This window comes from Carassius gibelio, chromosome B4 (assembly GCF_023724105.1).
Source record: "Carassius gibelio isolate Cgi1373 ecotype wild population from Czech Republic chromosome B4, carGib1.2-hapl.c, whole genome shotgun sequence".
Taxonomy (NCBI): Eukaryota; Metazoa; Chordata; class Actinopteri; order Cypriniformes; family Cyprinidae; genus Carassius; species Carassius gibelio.
The window spans coordinates 1837783-1848752 of record NC_068399.1 but is presented as its reverse complement, the minus strand read 5'-3'; the positions used below and the strand labels follow the sequence as shown (position 1 = coordinate 1848752).

General features: G+C 41.5%; 1 protein-coding gene across 1 annotated transcript in view; it reads right to left on the bottom strand.

Annotated features, from left to right (window-relative positions):
- Nucleotides 1–963: 963 nt before the first annotated feature.
- The window catches only part of LOC127956073 (membrane-spanning 4-domains subfamily A member 4A-like), a 33923-nt gene continuing 23916 nt past the window's right edge, over nucleotides 964–10970 (bottom strand). Inside the window, exon 7 of the mRNA XM_052553850.1 lies at nucleotides 964–1464. Coding sequence (XP_052409810.1) covers nucleotides 1393–1464 — 72 coding nt within the window. The 3' untranslated portion in view covers nucleotides 964–1392. The remainder of the gene's footprint in view (nucleotides 1465–10970) is intronic.

Here is a 10970-nt window from a genome sequence, read left to right as displayed (position 1 = left end):
TTGAGATCTGATATGGTACACATGGTGAAAGGCAATGGTCTAAACCGTTTCAGCCAGTTTGAGTTTGATTTGTAGATTTGATCTTGATGATATTTAATTTTTTTATCAAGTGTACAGCTGTACAGTTTCATATTATGCGTCTTGAAAAAATATTTCTGTGTTCTGTATCCCTCTGTGTTGTGTTTAACTTTTCAGTTTGGAAGATGAATGGTCCTTTAAATCTCCTTTGTGAGTGATTTAAATGTATAAACAGTCCCTTACTTTAGATGAGCTCAAAAAAATAGATGGCTGGCAACTACTAATTTTTTTATATAAAAAAATGACTTTATCATGAATTACAGCAGGAATATGTGTTAATAAAACAGTTATTAACTCAACTATTATCATTTATCTAAATTATAATATTTATATATTTACACTTAAATAGTTATTAATCATTTAATTTCAGTTTCTTAATGAATATTGTTCTGTGTGTGTGTTTTCAAAGTCTTGATGGTTCTGATTAACCCTTTAATTGCTATATCCCTTAAAACCTGACAGCCAGAGGGTTACTATAAATGCATATGCTCGCTGGGCACATTTTACGGGATGCCACCGGGGTGGCGTTTGCACTAATGGCTTGAGCCCGCCATCGCTGCATGCAGCTATATGTTTATTTTTATGTTTGAACTTATATATCTCTATTATCATAACAGTCTGAGTAATTCTGATTCCTGTAAACTTTTTGGAGTGTCAGCATTGTGAACATATGTTGATTATGTATCTAGTCAGAAAGAATCATGAGCAGAAACCTTTTTATTTTGGGTATGTCATTTCTGTCTCCATGCCGAAAAATGGATGGGGAGACTAGTAAGGGGTTAACTATTTTGAAAAAATATTGAATAATACATTGCATTAATATATTACAAAATATTGAATAATACTCAAGTGTCAAGGGTGCAGTGTACAATAAGCACATGAAGAAAAAGAATAACATCTTTAATTAATCCACACAAAAGTTATCCACATCAGGCAGGCAAGTAACACATGCGCAACTGAACACAGGATGAGGAAACACAGGACAGACTAGAACTAAATACGCAGGCAAAAGATGAAAATTAACAAGACAGGTGAACTGAATGACGTTATCAGGAAAAACTAGGCCATGGGTGCATGAGGGAGAAGCAACCAACATTTCTGGGGTGTGACAATAAGAAATCGATGCTTATCATATATTGAAAAAGGTTAAAATATATTTACTTATTATAATATACATATTCAATGTTATTCTTTTATCAAATATGGAAGTATAATGTGATGTAATATTTAACAATAAATGTATTATTTATTACATCACATTAAACTGCCATATTTGTTTTCATAAGGAAACACTGTCCACTTTATTTTTTAAATTCATATTTCACTGTATTGTGGAGGAGCCTCTGCAGGTTGGCCATGAATGGAATAACTGCTTACCACAGGTATCTGCAAGATTTAAAAAAAAAAGATTATGATCAACTTCCTTTCTCAGTGATAGATATATATATATAGATATATATATATATATATATATATATATATATATATATATATATATATATATATATATATATATATATACACATTTAGTCAAAAGCAGATGCTTTTATCCAATGAGGACAATGGAAGCAATAAAAAACAACAAAAGAGCAATGAGTGCTGTAACAATACGCAGCAAGCGTATTACTTTTAAATAATATAATACATAAAAAGAAAACTAATAGAATAGAAAAAGAATAAAGAAAGCTAGTGTTATAGGTCTTCTTTATATTTTTATAATAAAGGAAAAATGGATAGAATACAAAAAGATTAGAAAGGTAGTTCTATTTTTTTAAAGAATAGAATAGTGTAGAATAGTGAGGGTCAAATAAAGATGGAAGAGATGTGTTTTAAGCTGGTTCTTGGAGATTGCTAAGGACTCAGCTGAATTTAGGGTAAAGGAGTACAGAGCCAGTAGTGGTTTTGTTGGCAAACATCAATGCCTTGCATTTTATGCGAGCAGCTTTTGGTAACCAATGCAAATTGATAAACAGAGGTGTAACATGTTTTCTTTTCATCTCATTAAAAATTTATCTTGCTGCCGCTTTCTGTATTAATTGTAAAGGTTTGATAGAACTGGCTGGAAGACCTGCCAAGAGAGCATTGCAATAGTCCAGCCTGGACAGAACAAGAGCTTGAACAAGGAGTTGTGCAGCATGTTCCGAAAGAAACATCAGATCATCTGGATGGAATGAGAGGTAGAGCTGAGTGTCATCAGCATAGCAGTGGTATGAAAAGCCATGTTTCTGAATGACAGAACCTAATGATGCCATGTAGACAGAGAAGAGAAGTGGTCCAAGAACTGAGCCCTGAGGCACCCCAGTAGTTAGATGGACACCTCACCTTTCCAAAATACCTTGTAGGAACTATCTGAGAGGTAAGACTCAAACCACCGGAGTGTGGTTCCTGAGAGGCCCTTCGGCAATAGGGTTTAAAGGAGGATCTGGTGGTTAACCGTGTCAAAAGCAGTGGACAGATCCAGCAATTTAAGTAATGCGTTAAGTAGCACAGCTCATTCAAGTGTTTTTACAATGAAAGGAAGAAGGGAAACTGGTCTGTAGTTCTCTAAAAGAGATGGGTTCAGAGTGGGTTTTCACTGAAGCTGTCTTCACATGCAAGCAGAATTATCTTAAATATGAATGTGATAGTTAAAAACTGCATATTAAAGAAATGTGAAGTGATCTCTTGAATTTGTCGAGTTTATAATCACAAGTGGGACTAACGGTTATTTTTTTTATTTAACATTTTGTGATATTATGCAAAGGCAACGTGAAATTAATGTAATACAAACGTACTTCATAAAAACACATTTATTATGCTCAGTACAATTAGATGAATGATAACAGGCTTGCACTAATAGTGTAATGTTTATTTGCAAAGGCCAACCCATCCTGAAGTATCGATATATCAATACTGATGCAAGTATTGAAAGTATCAATACTAAAATAAAAAAATATTGATACTAAGGTCTTTATATTTCCCAGTGATTTAGTTTAACAAAAAATAATGCATACAATATGCATTAAATTGGACATATAACCTATGTTAGCAGTGTGGGAGGGATTTTCCTGCTCATCTGAACCAAACACATGCAAATGTTGCAAGGCAGAATCAAGTAATTACAAAAAGCATTCACTCACTTCTGATTTAAATAGAGTTTTTGTTTCCCCAAAGTAGCCTATAACAAGAAAGCATTTATATTTTTGGGAACGGCATCCCAGAACAATGAAGAAAAAAACTTGAGTTATTTCACAATAAACATATTGAAACTGTGCCCTAGTTTTTGCAGTACATTTATTTAAATTTGAATGTTAAAAGTTGATATTGCTCATGTTCTATTCTGTATAGATCATACACTGAATAAAAATGTTACATTTTATGCATGCAACAGCCAAATAATGGCAGTTCCTTATGACAATGAACCTAAAGAGACCATAGTTTAACTATAGTATTTGTAGATTTCCATGGTTACCACTACTGTAAACTTATTTTGACCATATTGTTAACAAAAAACATTACCTAATAAGTTGCTTATAAGTCATATTGAATGTTAAAATGCATTTCAAATATGAAGTTAAGTAGGTGTTATTACCCATTGTATTCTAAATATTTTAATGAACTTCATAATTTAAAAGTTCAGTTTAGAAGTATCGTATCGGTATATATGCTGATGATACTGGCTATTAAAAGTATCGAAATAAGTGTATACCCCATCCCTAATTCTCTGTGCGTGAGAATGTTTTTGCTGATATGCCGTAGTATGAGCTCTTGAAGATCCACCCTCTTCTGAAAGAGGGCCGGGAGCACCAGCTCATTTGCATTTAAAGAGAGAAATAAAAACATGTTTTGACTCATACCCTAAACTCATACCCTAAAGCAATTTTAACAAGTTATAAAAATATTATCTGTAGGTTATTTTGAGCTAAAACTTCACATACACATACATGGGAACATCATAGATTTCTTTTACATCTTGTAAAAAGGGCATAATGGGCCACCAATAAATAATTCCAAAATGAGGAGAAGAAAAAACAGTTATGACTAGAGGTCGAAAGATGTATCGGTTTTGTCCATAGTTGATTGATGAAAAAAGCAAAAATCCATGCCGATAGTTTTCCGGGTTGTGTCCGTTGCTGGAGTGGCTGAGAAGGGTCTGTTTTCATTATACAGTGTGATTTAAATGCAGCTGACAGGAAATCCTGTCTCGCCTCAGAGCGCCATTCACATGGTTTTATCTTCAATTACATTACATTCACCTCAAACCATTGTTAATGTACATAATACATTTTATATTGAAATGTTTGTCTTTTTGTGGCTTTAATAAAGTCTGTATGCTTCATTTATAGAGCTATAATATAGATCATATAGATAGTTTTTTTTTCCAATGAACTTCAAACTTATCTATGCCTCATTGTTCATTCTTGAAGTAAACTTGTGTCTGTTTGGTGAATAATTAAACTGTTTTTTTGTTTAATTAACTGTTTAATTGAACGTGACTCATCCAAGAGTGTGTGACAAAGGTGAGTTCTCCTAGGCTCAGCCACTGCTTTTATTTTGATTAGATAATTACCAAGTGTTCAAGAATACAAGAATAATGAACTAATTGATCAAAAGTAGGTCATTACACTTAAATCAAATCATGATATGGACTATTATCTATAACTTTAAAGCCGTAAGAGTCGATTTAAATATGATTCCTGCATGTCCTGCATGACTCTGTTAATGAATGGCACAAATGCGAGGTTTAATTTTTTTTGCACATATAACGTTACTGAAGAGCGTGACGCTCGCAGTGATTTCAGCATCTGCCTTGTCACTTAATGGGGATGTAAACACATGAACAGCATCTCCAAAACTACTCTGAGAGAGAATTCATGAGCATCTGACCATTAGAACTGTAAGGGTATTCACGGCTACCCATCAAAATTAAAGTCCGGTTTGGTTTTGTAGTCTATTGTTCATCAGAATGTACATAGTCTACTGTTACTACTAAAATGAAACAAACATTATTTTTCAAGGAATAACCACACAACATTTCTTCCATGTTTTAATTTTAATAGTAAATCCCATTTGTTTGCCAAAAAATAAGTTTGCTTAATTTTCAGTAATTAAAAGGCAAATTAAATTAATGTTTCATGACTTGATTTGATAACCAGAATTTTTTTCATACACAACACAGATTTTTTGGGGGGGGGAAAAATCATAAGCTTTTTTATGCATTCAAATAATTAGACATGCTGAAACACAGAATTTGCAAACAAATTAGACTAGCTTTTTGATTAATAATCTCAACATTTATTATTACTATTATATTATAAGAAAAAGCAGCCAGACTGTTCAAGATTTTTTATTTTACTGTTTGCTTCGCGATGAGAGGAATAAGACATAATTCACCCCAAAAAGATGGGATGTGGATTACCTCAGGATTTGAGATTTGGATTTCCTCAGAAAAAAGAATGAAACACTTTATTCAGGAGAGATCATAAACATGAGCAAGTCTCTTTTTATTTATTTATATACTTGTACTAGTTTTCACATAATGTATAAACTTTTTACTAGACCTTTTACAAACATTACAAATTTCCTGACTAAATGTATAATCAAATGAAACTGTCACGGTAGGAAATCCAGTGTTTCCTCCGTGTCATGTTTTGTTATTGTTTTTGTACTTACGTTGTCTCCATGTGTTCGTTTAGTTGATTGTCATCACCTGGGTGTTGATTGTCTCGCTCCAGCTGATCGTCATCATACCTCTGCTACTTATACTCACCTCGCTCTCTCTCTGTTGTCAGATCCTCTCTTATGTCTCCACGTACAAACTGGATTACCGTCTTCCGTGTTTGTGTGCTGGTTGGATTCGTGTTGTCGTCCGCGTGTCAGTGTTCCGGTCTGTTCCTGGTTCTAACCATTGACCACCTTCACCTGCACCGCTGACTTCACCATCCCGCTCTTCGCACGCCACCGTAGACCTTCCTTGCCATTGCCAACACTCTGGACATTCCTTATCAATAAACAACATCTGATTGCCTGCAATTGCTTCCTCCTCTTTTGTCTGTCGTTACAGTAGGATCTGACCATCATGGAAGCAGCAGGCGATCGCTCCCCATCTCATCTCGAAGAATTTCTGCAACGAGCTGTGGGTCGTATGGATCGTCAAGACAAGGCGATAGATGAGATGGGTCGAGCCTTCCAAGCAATGGTGACGAAGGTGTCCGAGCTCGTTCTCCAGACGCAACAACAACAACAATCGTCACCCGCTGCGCCTCCCACGCCACCCACACCGCCGATCGTCTCCGGGGGGATTTCCCAGCCCGATCCACGCCTCCCCATCCCGGAGAAATATACGGGTGAGCCAGAGTTCTGTCGATCTTTTTTGTCTCATTGTTCTCTGCACTTCGCCCTGCAGCCCCGCACGTTCTACACCGAGGAAATGAAGGTGGCATTCGTCTTATCTCTACTTACGGGAAGGGCTGCCCTCTGGGGGACGGCGGTGTGGGAGAACCAAGACAGCTGCTGTGCCTCGTTCCACGCACTTTCGGAAGAGATGAGACGGGTCTTCGACCGCTCCGCCGCCGGGAGGGAAGCGGCTTGGCTTCTCACGGACCTACGTCAGGGGGAAAGGTCCGTTTCTGACTATTCGATTGAGTTCCGCACCCTGGCGGCGGAGTGTAAGTGGAACGAGGAGGCGCAGTGGGATCACTTCCTGCATGGGTTGGCTGACCGCATCCAACAGGAGATCCGCGCCGTCGAGCTCCCCACTTCTCTCAACAGTCTGATTGACCTAACCATCAGAGTGGAGAATCGACTCGATCAAGCCACCAGACGGAGGGGGAGAGCAGTTCTCACGAACAGACCGGAGGCCCAGTATCAGCGCTCAGATGTTGCGGTCAGCCCACCGGGAGATCTTGAACCCATGCAGGTGGGGCGAGCTCGGCTCTCCCGGGAGGAGAGGATCAGGCGGAGATCCCTGGGACTATGTTTATACTGCGGCAGTCAAGAACATCACATCCAGCGTTGTCCGGTAAAAGACCAAGCCCGATAGTAAGACGGAGGCTACTATCGGGTGGGATCTCTGCCAGAAAGACCTCTTCTACATCGACACTCCTTCCGGTGAGTCTACGGTGGTCCACCCACGCACTCGAGCATCACGCCTTGTTGGATTCTGGGGCAGAGGGTAATTTCATGGACTTCCAGTTCGCTAGTAAGCTCAACATTCCTCTCACCTCCCTCAAACACCCCATTGCACCCTTTGCTCTCAATGGACACAGACTACCAGTCATCACTCAGACCACCTTACCTGTTTCCCTCACCACCTCTGGCAATCATACAGAGGAGATATCATTCTACATTACGGACTCACCTTCATCCCCCATCGTTCTCGGTCACACCTGGCTTCAGAAACACAACCCCAGCATCAATTGGCGCCTTGGATCTGTGGTTAGCTGGAGCGAGGAATGTCATTTGTCTTGTCTTTTGTCTGCTGGTGTTAATGTTTCTGAGTCTGTGTTTCAGGGGGAAGCAGTGGATTTGGCTAGCGTGCCCGCGGAGTACCACGACCTGAAGGAGGTGTTCAGTAAGTCTCGTGCTGATTCTCTTCCTCCTCATCGTCCCTATGACTGTGCGATAGAGTTATTGCCAGGTACTTCTCCGCCTAAGGGCAAGTTATATTCTTTGTCTGTTCCAGAGACGGCGGCCATGGAGAAATATATATCCAGTTCTCTAGCAACGGGGTTTATCCGCCCTTCCTCTTCTCCAGCGGGGGCGGGGTTCTTTTTTGTGGGAAAGAAGGACGGATCCTTGCGACCTTGCATTGACTACCGAGGGCTGAACAACATAACGGTAAAGAATACCTATCCTTTGCCGCTTATGTCTTCAGCTTTTGAGAGGTTGCAGGGAGCGTCCGTTTTCACTAAATTGGACTTACGTAATGCTTATCATTTGGTCCGCATCAGGGAGGGGGATGAGTGGAAGACTGCCTTTAACACCCCTAGAGGCCATTTTGAGTACTGCGTTATGCCGTTCGGGCTAACCAACTCGCCGGCAGTCTTTCAAGCACTCGTTAATGACGTGTTGCGAGACATGGTCGATCTGTTCATATATGTTTACCTGGATGACATATTGATCTTTTCTTCGTCTCTCCAGGAACACGTGCAACACGTACGACGAGTGCTTCTGCGGTTGCTAGAGAATGGATTGTTTGTCAAGGCGGAGAAATGCGTTTTTCATGCACAGTCTGTTTCTTTTCTAGGACACATCATTTCGACTGAGGGTGTTCGCATGGATCCTGAGAAGGTTAAGGCTGTGGTAAATTGGCCATCCCCTGAGTCTCGCAAGGCCCTGCAGAGATTTCTGGGGTTCGCCAATTTTTACCGGCGTTTCATTCGCAATTTCAGCCAACTAGCCGCTCCTCTGACCGCCTTGACCTCCCCTAGTTTGACGTTCAGGTGGTCAGACGCAGCTGAGGCTGCGTTTGCCAAACTGAAAAGCTGCTTTGTTTCAGCTCCCATTCTCGTCACCCCTGATCGCTCACGTCAATTCATAGTGGAGGTCGACGCGTCAGAGGTGGGGGTAGGAGCAGTGTTATCCCAACGCGCATCCTCAGACGGAAAGGTGCATCCGTGCGCGTATTATTCTCACCGTTTATCTCCTGCAGAAGTTAATTATGACATTGGCAATCGAGAGTTGTTGGCAGTCAAACTTGCACTGGAAGAATGGCGTCACTGGCTTGAAGGGTCGGGTGTACCTTTCATTGTATGGACAGACCATAAGAATCTCGAATACATTAGAACCGCCAAAAGACTTAACTCCAGGCAGGCTCGGTGGGCATTGTTTTTCGGTCGTTTCGATTTTACACTTTCTTACCGGCCGGGTTCCAAAAACATCAAACCCGATGCTTTATCCCGTCTTTTTGAGCGTTCCGATCGTACTGCTACTCCCGAGCCCATTTTACCGGGGACCATCATTATCTCCGCGCTCAGATGGGAGGTCGAATCGAAGGTGTTGACCGCCTTAGAAGGGGTAACGCCCCCGGCTCGTTGCCCACCGAACCGATTGTTTGTGCCGGAGAGGTTACGGTCAGACGTTCTCCAGTGGGGTCATTGTTCCAGTGTTGCTTGTCACCCAGGGGTTAGTAGAACTAGATTTCTGGTCAAGCAACGATTTTGGTGGCCTGGTATGGCTCGTGACGTCCACGATTTCGTCTTGGCTTGTTCAGTTTGCGCTATTGGTAAGACTTCCAATCGACCTCCAGATGGGTTACTCTTACCGCTGTCTGTCCCTTCAAGACCCTGGTCCCACATTTCGCTAGATTTTATCACCGCCCTCCCGCCCTCTAAAGGCAATACGGTGATTTTAACCGTAGTGGACCGGTTCTCGAAGGCGACTCATTTTATTCCCTTGCCCAAATTACCTTCAGCCAAGGAAACAGCGGTAGCTGTCATTGACCACGTCTTCCGCATACATGGCCTCCCGACAGACGTGGTTTCTGACAGGGGTCCCCAATTTGTGTCCAAATTTTGGCGAGAGTTTTGTAAATTGTTAGGAGCGACTGTTAGTCTTTCTTCCGGGTTCCATCCCCAGAGCAATGGTCAAACCGAACGAGCCAATCAGGATGTCGAGAGGGTTTTGCGATGTTTGGTTTCCAATAATCCTTCGTCCTGGTGTCAGCAACTCTCAGTTGTGGAGTACGCACACAATTCTTTGCCAGTGTCATCTACGGGCATGTCTCCATTTAAGTGTAGTTTAGGGTACCAACCACCTAATTTTGTCAGTACGGAATCCGAGGTTTCGGTCCCCACCGCACACGCATTAGTCCAGAGGTGTCACCGCACCTGGACCAGAGCTCGCAGAGCTCTGCTCCAGGCTAGGTCGCGCACCAAGGCTAAGGCCGATCGCCACCGGTCGAAGCCTCCCCGTTACGTCGTCGGTCAAAGAGTGTGGCTTTCTACCCAGAACATTCCTATGCGGTCCGTTTCTAACAAACTTGCTCCCAAATTTATTGGCCCGTTTTCTATTACCAAGATTATTAATCCGGTTACCGTGCGTCTTAGCCTTCCTCCGGCGTACAGGAGGATTCATCCCGTGTTCCACGTCTCCAAAATTAAATCGGTGATTTCTTCCCGTCTTAATCCGCCTGCTCCGGTTCCCCCCCCGCCTCGTCTCGTTAATGGGGAAACCACCTATTTGGTTAATCGTATTCTGGACTCTAGACGGAGGGGACGCGGTTTTCAGTACTTGGTGGATTGGGAAGGTTACGGTCCGGAGGAGAGGAGTTGGGTTCCTGCTCGGGACATATTGGATCACCACCTTATAGATGATTACAATCTACAGGTAAAGCAGGCTGGGAACGTCAGGTGACGTCCTAGGGGAGAGGGTACTGTCACGGTAGGAAATCCAGTGTTTCCTCCGTGTCATGTTTTGTTATTGTTTTTGTACTTACGTTGTCTCCATGTGTTCGTTTAGTTGATTGTCATCACCTGGGTGTTGATTGTCTCGCTCCAGCTGATCGTCATCATACCTCTGCTACTTATACTCACCTCGCTCTCTCTCTGTTGTCAGATCCTCTCTTATGTCTCCACGTACAAACTGGATTACCGTCTTCCGTGTTTGTGTGCTGGTTGGATTCGTGTTGTCGTCCGCGTGTCAGTGTTCCGGTCTGTTCCTGGTTCTAACCATTGACCACCTTCACCTGCACCGCTGACTTCACCATCCCGCTCTTCGCACGCCACCGTAGACCTTCCTTGCCATTGCCAACACTCTGGACATTCCTTATCAATAAACAACATCTGATTGCCTGCAATTGCTTCCTCCTCTTTTGTCTGTCGTTACAGAAACATTATAAAGTTTCAATAACAAATACAATACTATACCATTCAAAATATTGATGTAAATAATATAAATGTAACAAATAGATA